This window comes from Carassius gibelio, chromosome A22, assembly GCF_023724105.1.
Source record: "Carassius gibelio isolate Cgi1373 ecotype wild population from Czech Republic chromosome A22, carGib1.2-hapl.c, whole genome shotgun sequence".
Lineage (NCBI taxonomy): Eukaryota > Metazoa > Chordata > Actinopteri > Cypriniformes > Cyprinidae > Carassius > Carassius gibelio.
The window spans coordinates 18,575,737-18,595,572 of record NC_068392.1 but is presented as its reverse complement, the minus strand read 5'-3'; the positions used below and the strand labels follow the sequence as shown (position 1 = coordinate 18,595,572).

Here is a 19,836-nt window from a genome sequence, read left to right as displayed (position 1 = left end):
TTTACAGTATGAAATTTACTAATTATCTTCATGGAACATGATCTTTACTCAATATCCTAATGATTTTTGGCATAAAAGAAACATTTATAATTGACACATAAAATATTTTCTTGCTATTGCTAAAAATATAACCCAGCCACTTAAGACTGGTTTTGTGCTCCAGGGTCACATTTATTGGTGGATGTGACATTAAAAACTGACATCTGATTTATGGGAAAAAAAGCACAAATATCAGTAAACATATCGGTAAAACCGATTATCGGCCAATCTCTAGCGTAGAGACCAAAAGACCTGGCTAACACAACAATACAATTATAACTCAAAAACATCAAGACAGTCTAAATATCTTTAATTCAGATACATATATTTACATAACGATAAGAAATTATATAATGTACATTTTCTCAAATAGTGCATCAAAAGCCCCTGAATAAAAAAGGCAATTCAGTAATTTTACAACAATAAGCTCAAGTGGACACATTGTCAGCAGGATCAAAGGAAAAGTTATAAACTTAATATTATATCTCATAAGCAACCACACGAAATCAAGTTTGTTCATTCATTCAACGTGATATACTTAAGGTCAGTGCATTCAAGTCATTTAATGCTTGTGGCAGAGTAGCACATAGTTATTATTGCTTCATATATATACTCACAGCAGCAAACAAATGGGCTTTTGAATAGATTTTCATAAAGATACTTCCCAAACTAACCTGGGTCCTGTATACATGTAATACAATTGGCTATTACAATAAACTTTTAATACAGTAACACTTTGGTACCACTGTATTTTTCCACTGAACAAGAATAGGTCACTGTTCAAGATTTTGGACTGAATGCGAGATGTTGAAATGACGTTTTGGCTCAAACATTAATAAAATTATTTAGTGAACAAACATATCAAACTTAGTGCAAATTAAAGAACCAACAAGACATTATTTGACTAACAAGGAACAGAAAAATATAAAAAGTGAAATTTTTAGCTAGGTGCAAAATGTTAAAGCAAAAAGGCCTTTAAATTTAAAAATAAAGACCAATATTGGGCCTCATTTGTGAAACATGAGCAAAACCTTCAGCGAAAATGGTTTTACAAATGAGCAGAACACATTTCTGGTTAAAATGTTTGCAAAACCAAAACAATTTATGCATGAACTGTTTTATGAATAACCATAAGAAATACCAGTCTAAATTGTGCACAAAACCGTTGCATTCAGTTCAATTTGACAATTTACGATTCAATCGTTAACGGACATTTATACATAAAAAAAAAAATGTATTTGAAATTTGTAGCTTTTTTAAATGAGGTCAATTTTTGCACTGAATTTCATTTATTTATTTACAAATTAACAAATTCTTCTGGCTCGCATTTGACGAATGAGGCCTTTTGTTTTAGTAGCTTTGATCATTAACACAGTAAGCTGGAACCTGGCACTTCTAGAAACCTCTCGGGAAACAAAGGTTGTGCAAAACCCGATGGACCTCAGCTGCCCAGTTCAGTTCTCTCTCATCGATACAAACAAAGAGCCATTAAAGAGGCACGCAACAGGTTAAACGCTTCAATATAACCAACAGAGAGCAGACAGACAAGGACAAGACACACAAATCCCTACATAAAAAACAGTTTAGGACACAGGAGACGACAGTCTGTTGATTAAAACAAATTGGATTTTTAAGGACGGAGGCAACAAACAAACAAAAACATGGCAAATAGTAAAAAAACAGGATATCATTTTATATCCGAAGGCAGCAGTTGTTAAAAGCAGAAACATTTTCCTTGCATATAAAAGTCTTTAGCGTTAATGATCCATTATGCTGCAGTCAGCAGGACTTTAAGAGCAGCTTATTTGGGACGTGAATCAAGAAACATGGCTGAAAATCAGTCCCTACATTCACTGTTGTGCTGTGCTCTTGTTAAATCTTACTGGCATTGTGTGTTAGGTCCCGCTGGCCTCGTCTGCCTCTCTGTCCTCCTGCTCCTCCATGTTCTTGCAAGCCATCCGCTTTCTCCTCTCAGCGAGTCTCAGACAGCGAGGACACTCCTTCCCTCCCTTAAAGCAGGTCTTATGATAGCACGCATGACAATCTGCACGACAAGAAACAGACCAACCATTACAACCAACCACCACAACACGGGAGTGTACATTGCAGTCTAGTTAAATAAATTAACGCATACATAAATGCATAAAAACAAATGCAGTATTTTGTAAAAAAAAAATATACATTTAGTTAAGTATTTATGCATTAACACATTAATGAATTTAATTTTACTGTATACAAAATGCATAAAATGTATTACTGTATAAAAATAAATAAATAAATGTATACATTAATATATAAATGCAGAAATAAATAATTTTATGAATAAATGAATGCATAAAAATAAATGCATAGATGTTTGAATAAATGCATGCCTAAAATTAAAAAATAAAAGCATAGATGTTTGAATAAATGCATGCCTAAAATTAAAAAAATAAAGGCATAGATGTTTGAATAAATGCATGCCTAAAATTAAAAAATAAATGCATAGATGTTTGAATAAATACATGCCTAAAATTAAAAAATAAATGCATAGATGTTGGAATAAATACATGCCTAAAAATAGAAATAAATGCATAAATTTATAAATAAATCCATGAATAAATAAATATATAAATAAACGAGAAAAATGTGTACAAAAATGTATAAATAATTGCATGAATAAAAGGCATAAATAAATGTTTAAATCCTTGCATAAATGTGTACATAAATAAATGTATTAATAAATGCAAAAATTTATGTGGAAATAAACTATAAGTGTATGAATACAAACATGCATAAATAAATTCAGGAATAAATAAATGCAGAAATTCAGAAGTGTAGAAATAAATGCATACATAAAAAAAGCAAAAATGTTGAACTAAATAAATGCATGAATTAATAAGATACCAATCAATAAGAGGCTCACCTTCACAGCGCAGGCACTTGCTGAGCTCGTAGGGGAAGAAAATGTCTTTGTCATTTCCACAGAACTCACAAATGAAGCCCTTGGCCTGGCAGAGCTGTGGGAGAACAACAAGAGAAGAAGAACGAATAAACCCGATCATCTGAAACTGATCATTTGCAAATCTAAATGAAATATGAATTCCCTATTTTAGACACCTAATGAAATGCATGTTATGTAACTCCTATCAAACGGTGTGTTAATGGTTCCTCACCACGCAGTCCGTGACGTGTCTGGAGCCGAGGCGGAGCAGGTCACGCAGCTTTGGTGCCAGACTGCCGCTGCGGACAGCCGTGAGGTCACTGAGAGAGAACAGGTGAAAGTCTTCGGTCAGATGTCCAGGAAGAGTGTCAAACTGATCCCGCACCCTGTCAACAGAACAGAGACTTGAGACGCAGTGCCCTTCAATGCTGCCTCGAACAAAAAGTGCAGGGAAAACACCTACTCTTGAGCCAAACGGCACGTTTTTAAGAGATTCTTCATGTGGTACAACTGTTCCCTCAATGCCTGTAACAGAAAGAGTACATTCATTAAGGAAACAATACAAATCACAAATAAAACGTGCATACACAAACGTTATCATTAAACTAGTTTACGTACGCGCACTGTTTCCAGGGCTTTGACTTTCTTGTACAGGGCGCTGTTGATGTCGTTCAGGTTGAAGAGAGGATCTCCTGTGATCTTAGCCAGCAAGTCCCTGGAAAAGTTGCTGACGTAGCTTTTACTGAAGTCCCACTTCCTGAGGATCTTTCCTGGCACTACAGACTGTGCGTTCTCGTGACAGCACTGGCAAAAGTAGCGGCCCAGATACTCACAGTACCTCAGCCTCTTGATGTAGTCTATTACAAAGAGAAACCACCAGCGTAAACCCACACTCAAGTAAATCAAGCTGTATTTGTACCACACATGTGTTGTGTACCTGGATCGATGCGAATGCCACAGCCAGCGCAGCGGTAGTTCTGTTTCGCCACCACCACTTTCCTCCTGATAGGATCAGTGGAGACATATATAAGTTACAGAATTATGTAATGAAAGAAATTAAGCTCAACACTGATGGTGATGGTCTAACTTTGGAGCAGAGTGAACGTTGAAGATGATCTGTGGTCTAGGAGGAGCCCACTCCAAATTTCCTCGAACTCTGATGCGCAGTTTGTAAATGTCAGCGTGTTCGCCATCGTCAGGTGAAATAGGAAGAGAATCTGGTATTGGAAGGAGCTTAAAAACAAAAACAAAAAAAGCAGAAATTCAGACATTTTTAATTAGAACTCAAATTTAAGGCAAGACACTACAAGGTTTTTGTTTTTAATGCGCTTTTAGATTTTGAGATTTTAGACTGTTTTGCTTACTTCTTTCAGACGAGTGGATAGAAAACATTAAAGAGTAACTAAACCCTAAACCAACTTTTTTTAGTTAATGATCTGTAAGAATGTGGCTTTATTAGTGCTGTTCATTGATTCGAGCAACTTTTTTGACATTTGAGTATAAAGTGTTTTAATTCTACAATATATGGTGTAGAAACGTCTGAGTGCTGCCCTCTTCAGGTTGAACGGTGGCTACTGCAGTTGATTTTTCCTATTGAATGTTTGCGGTGGCAAGTGATGTTTGCGGTGGCAGGTGACGTAAGCAGTTTCCAGCTCACCACGCCCCTTGGTATGAGCGACCACGCCCCTGGCACTGGCAGTATAAAACCATCTTGTTCCGTCAAAATCACTGTAGTCAGTCAGGAGTTGGAATTGCTAGTGTTGAAAACGACCGTTATAGACTATTATAGCATCTATTTAGCATAGCAATTATATAGTTATTTAGATTATTTTGTGTAGCCTATGTAGTTAATTAGCATAGTTGTTAGTGTAACGTTAGTATTGTTAGAAGAATAGTTAGTTAGTAGCATAGTATTGCATCAGTTAGGAGAGTTAGCATAGATTTATCTCTATTTAGTACAAGTGGTCAGGATGGTACGTAGGTGTCCAGTCCAGCAGACTTGAAAATTAGGCGCCAGTGGTGCATGCACTTGGCCTGGAAGACCGTGAGTTCCCACCTAGAGCTGGGGTGTGCAAACTGCATTTTACGCGGGATTGCTTCTCCAACGCAATGGAGGTGGAAATGGGCTTCTCCACACAGCTCATGATGAAAAACGATGCGGTGCGGGAGTTAAGACTGCAGTTTGAGCCAGCGGATCGAATTGATATGGCTCAGGCCACACCTCGACATCCTCCACTTCAGTTGAAGGTGGGGGAGAAAAGTCCTTTACTTCAAATGATCGCTCTGTTGCAAAGCTACTTGCGTCATTACAGTCACTCTCCATTTTAGCGTCTCTGACAGCAGCTGTCAATCAATCCGTCACAGCGGGTCTCAGGTTCAGGCCGCACTCGCTCAACCCCGCCCTCGGTTCATCCCCTCTATCTCCGCTGTGTTTTGCCCACTTTTCAGCATTTTTCAAATAATTGCCAGTGGGTGGATGGTTTAGTTACTCTTTAAAAAAACAAACATTTGAGCATTTATTTTATGACACTTATATTTATATAACTTATATAATTGCATCTGTACATTTACAGTTTTGTTCAAAATAATAGCAGTACAATGTGACTAACCAGAATAATCAAGGTTTTTCGTATATTTTTTTATTGCTACGTGGCAAACAAGTTACCAGTAGGTTCAGTAGATTCTCAGAAAACAAATGAGACCCAGCATTCATGATATGCACGCTCTTAAGGCTGTGCAATTGGGCAATTAGTTGAATTAGTTGAAAGGGGTGTGTTCAAAAAAATAGCAGTGTGGCATTCAATCACTGAGGTCATCAATTTTGTGAAGAAACAGGTGTGAATCAGGTGGCCCCTATTTAAGGATGAAGCCAACACTTGTTGAACATGCATTTGAAAACTGAGGAAAATGGGTCGTTCAAGACATTGTTCAGAAGAACAGCGTACTTTGATTAAAAAGTTGATTAGAGAGGGGAAAACCTATAAAGAGGTGCAAAAAATGATAGGCTGTTCAGCTAAAATGATCTCCAATGCCTTAAAATGGAGAGCAAAACCAGAGAGACGTGGAAGAAAACGGAAGACAACCATCAAAATGGATAGAAGAATAACCAGAATGGCAAAGGCTCAGCCAATGATCACCTCCAGGATGATCAAAGACAGTCTGGAGTTACCTGTAAGTACTGTGACAGTTAGAAGACGTCTGTGTGAAGCTAATCTATTTTCAAGAATCCCCCGCAAAGTCCCTCTGTTAAAAAAAAGGCATGTGCAGAAGAGGTTACAATTTGCCAAAGAACACATCAACTGGCCTAAAGAGAAATGGAGGAACATTTTGTGGACTGATGAGAGTAAAATTGTTCTTTTTGGGTCCAAGGGCCACAGGCAGTTTGTGAGACGACCCCCAAACTCTGAATTCAAGCCACAGTACACAGTGAAGACAGTGAAGCATGGAGGTGCAAGCATCATGATATGGGCATGTTTCTCCTACTATGGTGTTGGGCCTATTTATCGCATACCAGGGATCATGGATCAGTTTGCATATGTTAAAATACTTGAAGAGGTCATGTTGCCCTATGCTGAAGAGGACATGCCCTTGAAATGGTTGTTTCAACAAGACAATGACCCAAAACACACTAGTAAACGGCCAAAGTCTTGGTTCCAAACCAACAAAATTAATGTTATGGAGTGGCCAGCCCAATCTCCAGACCTTAATCCAATTGAGAACTTGTGGGGTGATATCAAAAATGCTGTTTCTGAAGCAAAACCAAGAAATGTGAATGAATTGTGGAATGTTGTTAAAGAATCATGGAGTGGAATAACAGCTGAGAGGTGCCACAAGTTGGTTGACTCCATGCCACACAGATGTCAAGCAGTTTTAAAAAACTGTGGTCATACAACTAAATATTAGTTTAGTGATTCACAGGATTGCTTAATCCCAGAAAAAAAAAATGTTTGTACAAAATAGTTTTGAGTTTGTACAGTCAAAGGTAGACACTGCTATTTTTTTGAACACACCCCTTTCAACTAATTGCCCAATTGCACAGCCTTAAGAGCGTGCATATCATGAATGCTGGGTCTTGTTTGTTTTCTGAGAATCTACTGAACCTACTGGTAACTTGTTTGCCACGTAGCAATAAAAAATATACTAAAAACCTTGATTATTCTGGTTAGTCACATTGTACTGCTATTATTTTGAACAATACTGTACATCCTTAGAGTTTACATACTTTTGAAAATGTTTTTTTTTTCTGTCTGTTGACAGTATTTGCTAATTTATGGAATGGAAAACCTTTAACTAATATGTCATCAAAATGAAACCATTTCAAACTCGGCTTTATCTAATGTTCATATTTCTGTTCTGGAAAGGTATGCAAATTAGTACATATTTAATTATATAATGCATCATTTTTACAACCCCGAGCTGCCTGCTCAAAATTCAATGTAAAAACAACCCCATACTAACGCCACATTTACACTGCAAAGGTGAAGTGCTTCTGAAGTGGCATTAGGCATCTTTACACAGACTGTTTAATGCTGCTCAGAGGTGGCATAAATGCATTTACACAGATACAAATACAACAGTATGCTTTGATATCTTGGGCTAAGATGGTTTAGAGCAGGCTTAATTTAGTTAAGTTTTTGCACTGAATTTCGAGCAGGGATTTGGATCGAGGCAGAGAACAGCCTTAACTTGGCTGTGTAAAGATGCCTTTAATTAAGCCTGCTTTTAGAACTGGCGATAGTACCATTACTCCTGCTATGGTGATGATAAATGACCTTACTGGTGACCTGGATAGAAAACAGAACACCACAGCCTTTCTTGTGGATCTATCAAAGGCGTCTGATTCAGTGGATCATGAATTGCTGCTGAACAAACTTAGCAGTGCTGGATTATTTGACAGATTGGACTCAAATCTGATTTTCTTGATATATCTAAAGGGGTTCCCTAGGGTTCCATTTTGGGAGATATTATTTTAAAAAATATATATTAAAAATTAAACCATCTGGGCCCTATTTGAACGATCTAAATGCAAAGTGTAAAGCGCACAGTGCAGATGCACTTGGGGCGTGTCCAAATCCACTTTTGCTATTTTAACGACGGAAAAACGGTCTGTGCACCGGGGTGCATTTTTTGAATGGGTTGTCTTATTCTCTTAATGAGTAATGGGCGTAACGTTCAATACACCAATCAGAGTGTCATCTCCCATTGCCTTTAAGAGCGAGATGCGTTGGCGCCATAGCGGATCGCTATTTATATAGCGAATTTGTTGGCAGAAAAGCTGAACCCTTCTCAAGCGAAGAAACCGATCTGCACGTTAACTTTGCGCCATTGACTTTAGACCAGGTTTGAGTTGGTCTATGGCGCAGTCTATTTTCAGCTCCCTAAAATAGCAATTAGCCTGAACACACCTCTTTTTTAGACCAGCACGCCCATGGGCGCACAAATGGGCACAAATGCATTTGCTAATTAAACGGCGTGGCGCTGGACGGAAAATGCATACGGCGCCGGACTTAAACTAGCAAACACACTTGCGCTGCGCCTTGTGGCGCATTGTGCCGGGTGTATGATAGGGCCCTCTGTGTTAAAACACCTAACTGCCTCTTCAGAAGCACTCTGTGCCACCCTTGTAGTTTACATTTGGTAGCAGAGTTAAGGCTGCTCTGTGCCTGCTCAAAATTCTGTGTAAAGATGCAATGGTACATAAAAGCCAGACTAAACTGGGCTAGCTTTGACACATCTTAGCTCCAACAGGTGTAATTGCTGAGTAAATGCATCTATGCCACCTCTGAGCAACATTAAACAGTCTTTGTAAAAGGCAGCTAAATGCCACTTCAGAAGCACTTCTGTGCCACCTTTGCAGTGTAAATTTAGGATATTAATACAAAACAACTGTATTGATGCACTGTGATTAGTCAGCTGAGGAAAGTATGGTGACATCTATTAAGGTGAAGTTAAGTCTGCTTTATGCCTGCTCTAAATTTTTGTAAAGATGCAATGGTGCATAAACCCCAGACTAAATTATGCCTGCTCTGACCTGCCTCAGCCCCTTAGTATCAAAGTATTGGGTAAAGGTGCAGTTGCTGTGTACATGTATTTATGCCACCTCTGAACATCATTAAACAGTCTGTGTAAAGACACATAAATGACACTTCAGAAGGGCTTCTGTGCCACCTTTGCAGTGTAAATTTGATGTTAGTTAACTTTTTACCCTATTCACCTGTAGTGTCATTTGGCATAAATAAATAGTCACCCGGTATTTTCCAATATTATCATTATCCCTCATTAATACCTGATCTCAGTTGACCACTAATCCATAAAAAGACTTTGCACAAGGAAGCTGATGACGTAAATTACTTATTTGCATAGAGTTTGTTTCTGGACTCCGCTTGTAAATAGAGAAGTCTTTTTACATTTTGAGGGGCGTTGTGCTCTGCAACCAGCCGGACGAGCTCTGAACTTCTGAACGTTGAAATGGTTTAGAAATTATTTGCCAGATTGGTCTATCAAATCAGATTTTCTTGATGTATCTAAAGAGGTTCCCCAGGGTTCCATTTTGGGACCTATTTTGTTTTCTATTTATATAAATGATTTGAGTAAGGACATTCAAGCAGATTTAAGGATATTTGAGCAAGGTACTTTTTGAGGGGCGTCATGCTCTGGAACCAGCCAGTCAAGCTCTGAGGCAGCGGGCAGCTGCATGCCCTCAAACTGTCTTAGGAGACCCATCGCCACTGACTCTGCCGAGTTGGACTGTAACATGGATGGAGAGCTGTGCAGAGAGACATTACAGCAGATCCCAAATCAATTTCTGTACGTCATAACCACAAAAAGATCGCCCACCCCCCAAAAAAAGACCGATTTGAGATGTGCTTACATTGAGTCTGAGCTGAGGAAGGATCTGCTGCTGGACACACTGCGTTTGATGTCTGCATCTGAGAACAATGAGAAGAAACAATTCAACGTTTCTCCACTGAGATCAACTGTATTAGAAGAGCTATATACCAGTGACAAACCAATACATCATTATTTGGCTTTTTTACATTATTGCTTGACTGAGCAACAGTTCGAGTCCCTAAAATATTTGGAGAACTCTGAATAATTCAATCATAAAATATTTTGTGAATATATGAAATATATTCGTAAATAATATGATGTAAATGTGTAATCTAATAAATTAAGAATTAATAAAAGTTATAATCATATATAATCTTAAGTATTTGTTATATTTATGTAAATTTTTATATTTAAAAAAAAATACTATTTGTGTGTGTTAAAGATTGAAATGAGAAAAAATATTAGAATGATGTTGGGTAAAACTAAGCAAAAGGTTGATCAGTTTTATTTTCCAAATGCCCTGTGTCCTAATATTACATAAGTTGACAGACAGGTGATTCATGGCACTGGCTATGAATGAAAGCATTAAAATAAGAACTTTTTAGATTTACTGATTAATATTAACACAAGTGATTAAGGCACATGATTAAATCTATTCTTATAATAATATTATACAATTTTGAATGCTTTCGAGAGACACTCATCATAATGCAAGAAGCAGTGTTAAAGGTCACAGTTTAATAGCACAGAACATAAATAAAAGCCAGAAAGCGGCGGATTGCAAACAAGAGATTTATATGGCATGCATATTGACACATGGGATGGACAAGTGTGAGGGGAACAAGCAAAGCTGAGGAAAAAGCAGGAAAAGCCACCATCTACAGTACCGCTACAGAGTCTAAAACATCTGACTCCTCTGATCCCACCATCATATCTACACACGGCTTCCCTGTCTCTGGTACCTGAGAAGAGGGAGGCGAGTGACAGGGACAGGCCGCTCTGAGACACCGCCAGCAGGGACTGACCATCACTGCCATCTAAGAGAGAGACCAGAGACTGTTTGCTCAACCAGACGCCCGTTTCTGGTGTTGTACAGTTTATAAAGACAACATGAAACCGAAACAGGCCACATTTACTTTCTCAAATGTCCTGGTCACCATCCATCAATGCAGAAACCTAACCTTATTCAAAATGTATATTGAATGTATATTTAAATTATGATAATATTAAATTATAACATTTACATTTTATATATATATATATATATATATATATATATATATATATATATCAAACAAACAATCAAAACATTTTACTAAGATTTTTAAATGTTTTTGAAAATAGTCTCTTTTGTTCACAAAGGCTGAATTTATCCAAATCAAACCTAATAACACCTACAATGACTATTCAGCTCTTTCCTGCTAAAACACAAACAAATCAAACAAAACTTGATTCAAAGTTACAAATTAGCAACGAGCATAACCAGTCAGAAATCAGTCATGAGATTGGGATGCCAACACATTTATCATTACATGGAATTATGGGTAATGAGGATGATTATAGGATCACGAGCGGGAATGAGGTCATCACAATCAGAGATGCACTTCCTGCCTACCTTTGAGCTCGATATCCTCCACGTCTCTATCCGAGCCGGAGTCAGAGGGGTGAAAGGAATCCTGGGAGCTCCTCCGTGAGCCACCACTATCCACAGATGGGATTTCTGTGGGGAAAAAGCAAACGATTCACACTGTATCCATCCTGTTTGCATTTGATTTCTCCTTGATTGCAAACGTCTCATCTTACGATTACTAGAGGAGTCCGGTGGCTTCATGCGCGTGTGGCGTATCTGCAGTCTGCGCAGACGGATCTTCTGTTTGAGCTGCTGGATTTCCGTGTCGCTGTCGCCCTCGTCCTCCGCCTCCTCTGGCCTGCGCATGTTACACTTCATCAGCTCGATGGCCGCGATCAGAGACTCGCAGATGCTGAAGTGGGCGTTTTCCTGCAGTGATGTATATGTATGCGAGTTAGGAGTGACATATACAAGATATAAGAGAGATGCGGAGCATAGCGAGGGGTTTGCGCTTGCCTTCTCCAGATCTGCACAGCTGCCAAAGTCCTGCTCGGAGAGGTAGCTGATCAGACTCTGGCCCTCGGACGGTCTGCGAAACAATCCGTCTGGGACGCCGTTGTTCTGTCTGCCGTCTGGAGGCATGAAGACACGTTTAAGAAGACGGTTATTTTAATATGATTTAATGAGGTATGCAAGTGTCCATGATGAAGAAAAGGAAATCCACTTAGGAATGTACACTTTTTATTCATGTTTGTTTTGAAAAACTTTGATCCCATTTTTATGTGTAAAGTGTTTCGTTTGAATCACTTTAAAAATGTCACGTGGTGTAACCACCAGGTGAAAAGTAATAGTTTTTCCTTACACCTCAAAAGCATGAGTGTAATGAGTCTTAATTACTTTCAAAAATGTTTTTAAATATATATTTTTCAAGTAAAATGTATTATTTATTTTTTTTACAAATTTTTTGGAGTCACACCACATGACAAATTACAATCAGACCTGATCACGTCATCATAAAAAGGTAATTTTCTGATATTTTAGGTTGTTTTATTCTGAATATTGGTCGCACCACATGACTTTGATTATACTGACAAGTTTTTAAATATTAATAAGCAGTGGAGGAGTTGTAATAATATATTTGGTCACACTTTATTTTAGGGTCCAAGTCACACTAATAACTAACCATTAACTATGACTTTTGCCTCAATTAACTCTTTATTTGCTGTTTATTAATAGTTTATAAGGTAGTTGTTAAGATTAGGGTTTGGGTAGGATTATGGATGTCATGCATTATATGTACTTTATAAGCACTAATAAACAGCCAATATGTTAATAATAAACATGCTAATAAGCAACTAGTTATTAGTGTGAATTGGACCCTATATTAAAGTGCTACCGAATATTTTTATAAAGAATAACAACATGTTTTTTTCATTTTTCATTATGATATCAGAACAGTTGTATATTTTATAACTTGAACTAATCTTGCCATGATATAAAAGGTGAAATTATTTGATATTTTAAGACTGATATTGTTCTGCATATTTCAGCATGTTGTTTTTTTTTTTTTTTTTTTTTTTGCACCAAATGACTTTTAGTGGACAAATGTTTTTAAATATTAATAAGCAGTCTTTATATAGAAATTTCATGCCAAACTACTACATTTTTTATTTTTTTAATTCTTTCTTCATTACAATATCAGTAATAAATGAATATAATATACAAGTTTCACCTTTTGAATGGACGGCATTACGGCATTATTTAGGTCTCTGTAAGCATGAATTGCATGTTGTATGTATTTTGGAATAAATTAATAGATAGAAAGCATTACGGCATTGACCCAAAGAAAGATGAAAGATGCATTCACTCACTAGACTCCATATAAACTGAACTGTTGGTGCTGCTGTCGCTGCTCTGGGTTGAGAAAGGACCACAACTCTTTGAATTCGGTGTAGCCGTGACAGATTCTGGGAAATAAACAAAAACACGATACAGATTACGCACACAGACACATTAAAAATTAGGATAAGGAAGCTAACAAATGTTTCTTCTGGATTGCAGGATCTAATCCATGATAAACTGAATGGAGATCCACACAACACATAGTGCTTGAATGGTTATAACTGATAAAACAATGGACAACATTTAAAAAAGGAAAATAAAAAAGGAAACTGAGAAAATTAAATATAAAAACATTTCCAGACACAACTGTGTATAATTTCTCTACATAGAAATTATGGAAAGGGACAGGAATGTTTTGTAACAGCTTGACGAACGATGCCGAAAGCTGAAGGAAAAAAATGAAATGAATTTCCAAAAGTCAATCATGCAAGGCTGACAGAAATAAAGGGGTGGACGAGATGCAGCACCACTGCAAACCTGCGACGGGGTCCTCGATAATAATGGTGATTTTCCTGTGATTCCCTCCTTTTCCATACAGAGAAGAAAAAGAGAAAGAATAGAGCTGAAGCAGAGAAAACATCACCCCGATCCACAGCGAGACCAAAGAGCTCAAGAGGTACAACAGCTAGAAGCAAGGTCTGGAGATCTGCGTTTACTTCTTTATTTGCATATAAGCCATGTTTGTGAACATATATATTAACTAATGATCTGTTAAACATTCTGTAATATTTATTAAAAGTTAAAGTTATTATAAAGTGCAAACCATTAACATTTTTAGTACAGTTCATTTTCACTGTGACTGCTAAAGTGCGTTAAATGTGGGATGGATCCAGATTGGCTGTCAATGTTTTTATCTTTCACTAAAAACAGAATAAATATATTGTTCTGAAAGTGATCTCAACCATACAATTCCTCTGTGCTGTTATCGATATAACCGTGGCGTGGATGTCACTACTCTCAAAGTTCAACAATTAAAAACGTACTATTGTGTTATATGTCGCTAATGTTGTTTCGTTAGTAGTTTCGCTTGTTTTGGACGAGGCCTGTGTTCTAGAGAACGGTTTGTACGCACCATGTTTCTGCTTCTGTGTGACACCGGTGTCTGAAAGAGAGCGGATGTGGCCCCTAGAGCTCCGCCCTGTGGTCCTCCGAGACCCTGAGAAGGAGCAGCTGCGCTGTGGGGGCGGAGCCAAAGGAGTGTGGGCGTCGCCCTGGGTCCCCATGTGCTCACTGCTCTGAGTGGAGCTGGACGAGTCGCGCCGTTTGTGCTTCCCCAGATTACCGATAGCCAGGTACTCCGGGCCGTCATCCACATCGGCTTCCACACAATCCCGGATCTCGGGCGGAGCGGGTGAGGCAGGCTCAGTGAAGGAGATCTGGTGGACTCCTGCGTCCTGGTGTCTTCTGCCGCACACCCATGGAGCTCCCTGAGTACTGATGAACGGAGAGTCATCTTGAAGAACAACAACAAACAAAGAGACGCACTGTGATACTGAGGAACGGTCACATTTCTACACCGCAGGCATTTCTCGCTGCCCACCTTCCATCCCCTTTTCTCACCAAATAACACACTGTTTTCTGTCCAACACATTTTGTGAGTAAACAAGGCAAGCATTTAGTGTGGTAATGGAGCCACAGAGCAGTCTGTTGTTCTCTGAGACCTGCTGACCTGAGCTGCTCTTGGACTGTGGGGTGGTGGGACTCTCTGTAAGGCAGATCTGGGACGTGGTGAGCCGGCGGGGCTGCGAACTGTCCGCAGGCCTCCAGCTTCCTGTGACCCCGGGCAGCACACACATACTCTGACTCTTCAGCAAACCAAACGGAGACTCTTTCACACGTGAAAGCTTGAAAAACACAAGAGAAACAGGAGGAGTTTACATACACGCATGTAGAAATGCACGGCTACATTGAAGTAAGATGGTGTAGTTATAATCTCTACCAGCAGAGCAATGCTAACCAACCAAACAATTATTCATTGAAAAAATGTTTAACTAGCTAACTAGCTATTAATGTTGACATTTTAGCTACCTTATATTGAAAATGGTGTAGTTTTTCTATCTACAAACAGGGGGCTAAACAAGCTATGTTAACCAGTCAAACTAGATGTCGTGAAGTTAGCTAGATAGCTAGACATGTTAACTTAAATTGAATTAAGAAGTGTAGTTTCTTCTGGCAGGGTCTAAATAATCTATACTAACAAGTCAAACAATAACCTTTAAAAAAATAATAATAATTATGTAGCTAGTTTACTAGCTAGCTAGGTATAGTGTGTTTATGGTGTCTACCAACAGGGGATAATCAAGCTATGATAACTAGTCAACCGAGAATTTCTTTTTAATCTGGATGTAATTTAGCTAGTTAGTTAGCTAGCTACAATTTGAAAATATGATATTACATTATATTGTTAGTTTTTTTCTGTTTGGCCAATTGAAAACTGTTCCCAACAAAGCCAGTGCTGAAGATTTGTGCATCTCAGATCAACACTGCTGTCTTTCGTTCCTGAATAAGTCTGTTTTTGAACTAATCATTTGAATAAATGATTCAATTAATCACTCATAGACAACACCATCTACCAGCGGTTTTGGTGTCACATTTATTTATCCATGACGGGACTAAACCAACCAAGGTAACCAGCCAAATCTTGGCAATGCCTTTGGGCAGCGATTTTCAGTTACCCAAGAAATCTGTGCTTTTCAATGTTAAGTTTAAATAACATTTTCGAAGCAAGTACAATATTTGACAGTGATGGTATTAATACAGTACATCCAGTGTTATTTTAGCATTATATATTTTATATAGTTCTGATTAATATTTTAAATTAGCTTTTATTTTATTTTATTATTATTATTATTATTATTATGTGGTGCTTTTATTTTTGTTGTTTTTTTACTTCCATTTTTTGTTTTATTTCATTTAGTAATTTTAGTTCTTTAGTATTTCTTTAAACTACTCCTTTAAGCCCGGGTCTCAGACATGAGTTTCTAACAATGTTTGGATCAATGCGTTCGGCAAAGACACATGAATCTTCTCTGTTACGCTTAATCACATCATACTGAAGAAAACCCCTCTCTAGTATGAATCAAGTTTCTCACCCTGCCGGTGTCTATGAGAGCCAGCAGCCGAGGGTTGTTCTGCTCGACGGCCTCCAGACACTGAAACATGGCACACACGTGTGCTTCACTCAACAGGAAGGCCCCGTCTACAGAAGAGCACAGCCAACACGGTTATCACACACACACACCAGCAGGAAAAACCTACACGTAAGCAAAGGTTGAGTTACCATTGTAATATTTCTGTGTGTTTGTCCTATGCTGCAGCAGCGGTTTGAGCTGGGCAGATAAGATGTGAGCTTGCAGGCTGTGTAGAAGCCACCGCTCGGCTTTATAACCCTCGCCGACGCTCTGAACACCGCTGCTCAACACCGGCTCCAGCTGACTGAACTAGAGAGAGAACGAGGAGTCAGACGTCTCCCTGAAGCTTCACGAGGGAAACATCCACTGCTCTGACACTCACCTGCTCCACGTGACGGGCCAGATGAGGACAGAGATACCGCACACACCACACGAAACGCCAGTAGTCTTTCTGTTTATAGTAAGTCTGCAAAACAAATCAACCAGATTAGATCTTGTTTGGTCACTTTTGTACGCCAGCCTAGTCATGAAGACGTTAAAAGAACAGTTAAAAATGCATTTAATCAAAGGGCAATAAATAATAAATTAAAAAAAACTACAAATCTGAAACATCAAATTATTTTTAGTGAATTTAAGTAAAATGATGTAGTAGCGGACTTTTATTGACATCTAATCGAGCTTTAAAAAAAAAACTGTGAGAAGTAAAAATTACACAAAATGCAAAAATGTAATTATTTTATTGGTAAAAATAAATTAAGTAAAAACTATTTTAAAATGTTTAATAAAAAAGTGGTTATCCAATCGTATTTAGTTCCGAGTCTTCGATGTGGCTCGGTCATAAAAACCCATAGACTGTATAAAAACAAGGACGTAGTGTCTGTGACGTCACCCATAGGTTTCTGAAGAGAGTTTTTGAAACCAAAAGTGGGCGGAGCGGGCCGTCGCCATCTTGGCAGCGCGTCACCGCACGTCACTCTAGGTTAATCAAAAATAGGCAAAAAGGCGGGAGCTGGTTGCTGAAGCCACGCCCACCTAGCTCGACAGCGGAGACAGCAGCGGCAAACCACCTGTCACTCAAGTGGCCACGCACTTAATTATGCATAACTTTAAGGCTTAATATAATTTTAGTTATACGAGTTATAAAAAAAAAAAAAAAACACCCCCCTCACAGTTGTCATGAAGGGCAAAATTAGCTATTTAGACCAAAATCATTTTTTGCACCAGGCTGTAAACGTGTTTTTTTTCTGCTGTGAAGTTGGGCATTTTAAAATGGGGAGTCAATGGGACTGACTCGCTTTTGCAGCCAGCCTCAAGCGGCCAGTCGATGAATTGAGTTTTAGTCACTTCCGTGTTGGCTTCACGAGAGAGAGCGGGAGGTTGCCGCTTGGAAAAACCCAGTGTTTCTCGAAGTAAATAGCCTATTACTTATTGTATAAAAACATAAAAACCACGGGAGCGTCATAAGTGGACCTCAGACAACAGTATAAAATAATTAAAAAGCCAGTTTGTGATCTCTTTAAAGTTTTGGGATTAATCTATAAACTAATACAATACTTTCTTTGATGTAGAAAGTAAAACAAAGAAGCTTTAAAAAACCCATTAGCCACAGAGTCTGATAGTTCCTGGTCCATCAGGCTGTTGTTTTGGCTCATGGAGAGCCCCGAGGGACTGTCCTGGTGCTCCTGCACACCTGCTCGTGTCTGAGGCCATGGCCCAGGACGTTGTTCATGTCCTTGTGCAGGCGCTGCAGACCCCCGTAGCGGGACCACACGTTGGGGTTGTTGGTGGACAGCAGCCCCTCTACAGTCGTCTTCAGGCTGGACAGAAGCTTCCAGAGTTCCCATCTGAAGAAGACACGAGTCAACAGCCCTTACAATACATTCACAACACACAGGGTTCACCTCTGAGGAAACTGTACTGAGTGTCAACTTGTAGTGTACACTCCATTAAACTCAACATGACATCAATTTTACACTTAAATATAAAGTGTCGAAGTATAATAAATACTGACGCTACTAGCATTGACCAAACTGCGCAGTTATGAGTCTTGTGACAAACTAACGGCTTAAAATTCACTTTCGCGCCTACGTCACTGCTGTTTAACGGCTGAAAGCGAGCACGTGGTTACAGCTGAGGTTTACTGTATGGCTGTTGATCTGCTGGATGAACGCTGCTCTCACTATGGCGAGGGAGAATCTCATGAATATTCATGACGCCACTGAACACTTCCGCGAGCGCCGAGTCTCCTGATACGCTTCGACGGGAAAGCGTCCCTTGACGTAATTAATATTCATTAGTCTTTACTGTAGTAGTCTTTACCATAAACGCACTAGCCGGCGAACTCGATATGAAAGCTGCAGTTGATAACCGTCTCAGCAAACAATGTTGTTAGTATCTATATCTATCATTTGAATGTTCTTAAATACACATGTATAAAAGTATGAGGTGCTAAAACTGTGTGATAGAGCGCAATAATCCCCCAGACTACAGCTGTCAAACTCAGGAGTGTCGTGTTTATTCTGTACCTGCGCTCTCCGTCTTCCGCCTCCTCGGATATCTCCATCTCCATCTCCAGATCAGATCTACTGAGCCTCAGAGACGCTCCGGACGGGCTGAAGGTGTGTCCCGCACCATAACAAGACAAGCGAGCGTGAAGACGGAGATAATGCGGCGCTCTCTGCCGGAAGCGCAGTCCTCAGAGAGCGGAAGCGGGTTGTTTTCTCAAATAAGAGTCACATGGTCATTCCCATCTTTTACAGTGCAGCACGAATTACTTCCCCAATAACATATGTTTTGATACATTAGATGAAATATTAAGTCATTTACGGGAAATCACTAACTACTGTACCGTTGTTATTTTATAATTTTATATTTCATTTATGTTGCATGTTTTTTATTTATTTATTGCATTTCATTTAAGTTAATTATTCGTTATTTAATGTATTTAAAACAAAATATTTATGAACAATGTAACGGATTTGGTATATTTATTTTTTATTATTCTTTTATTTGCTATAATACGTTTATTGTCATTGTTAATTACATTTAAATAGAAAAACTTTTATTTATTTGTTGTATTTCTTTTTTTTCATTTAGTTTTAGATTTTATTTATTATGATTCATTTGTATTAATTACTAATTAAATTTAAATTGTATTTAAAACAATATCTATGAACAGATGTTTTTTTATTTGGTGCATTTCATTTCGTTTGGATTCATTTTATAATATAATATATACTTTTTAATATAAACACAGTTCTACTAAACAAAACAAGCTAAAAAGTTAAATATTTATTTTGTAATTCGATGGTTTTAGCTCTAATTGCAAGTAGAGAAATGGCCAGTAGATGGCAACAGTGATCCACACGTCCTGCTTAATGCTTTAAAAAAAAACCTTGTTGTGTGAGTTATGCACAATAATATAGACACAGTTAAAATGC

The 19,836-nt window shown here is 38.4% G+C and overlaps 1 protein-coding gene across 2 annotated transcripts; it reads right to left on the bottom strand.

Annotated features, from left to right (window-relative positions):
* Nucleotides 1-332: 332 nt before the first annotated feature.
* On the bottom strand, nt 333-19,105 carry LOC127943157 (run domain Beclin-1-interacting and cysteine-rich domain-containing protein). 2 transcript variants are annotated; one of them, XM_052539372.1, is made up of 22 exons: nt 18,922-19,105; nt 18,087-18,240; nt 16,779-16,862; nt 16,546-16,705; nt 16,358-16,464; nt 14,935-15,109; nt 14,338-14,718; nt 13,743-13,790; nt 13,235-13,330; nt 11,880-11,995; nt 11,597-11,792; nt 11,409-11,513; nt 10,756-10,830; nt 9,834-9,891; nt 9,596-9,728; nt 4,050-4,195; nt 3,900-3,964; nt 3,581-3,819; nt 3,426-3,487; nt 3,195-3,348; nt 2,945-3,038; nt 333-2,083 (listed from the first exon to the last, which is right to left on the bottom strand). In XM_052539372.1, exons 1-22 carry the CDS (start codon nt 18,963-18,965, stop codon nt 1,935-1,937), a joined length of 2,841 nt encoding a protein of 946 aa, XP_052395332.1. In that variant the 5' UTR covers nt 18,966-19,105; the 3' UTR covers nt 333-1,934. The 2 variants fall into 2 exon arrangements, with proteins under 2 accessions (XP_052395332.1, XP_052395333.1); XM_052539373.1 differs by lacking the exon at nt 10,756-10,830.
* Between the last annotated feature and the right edge of the window lie 731 nt (nt 19,106-19,836).

Bases quoted from the DNA above. Each gene is read 5' to 3' on its own strand.
- LOC127943157 (XM_052539372.1), bottom strand. From the start codon at position 18,965: ATGGAGATGGAGATATCCGAGGAGGCGGAAGACGGAGAGCGCAG. The intron at 18,241-18,921 runs GTACAGAATAAA...TGTCTTCTTCAG, and splicing joins GCGGAAGACGGAGAGCGCAG to ATGGGAACTCTGGAAGCTTC. The intron at 16,863-18,086 runs GTGTGCAGGAGC...TTTGTTTTGCAG, and splicing joins ATGGCCTCAGACACGAGCAG to ACTTACTATAAACAGAAAGA.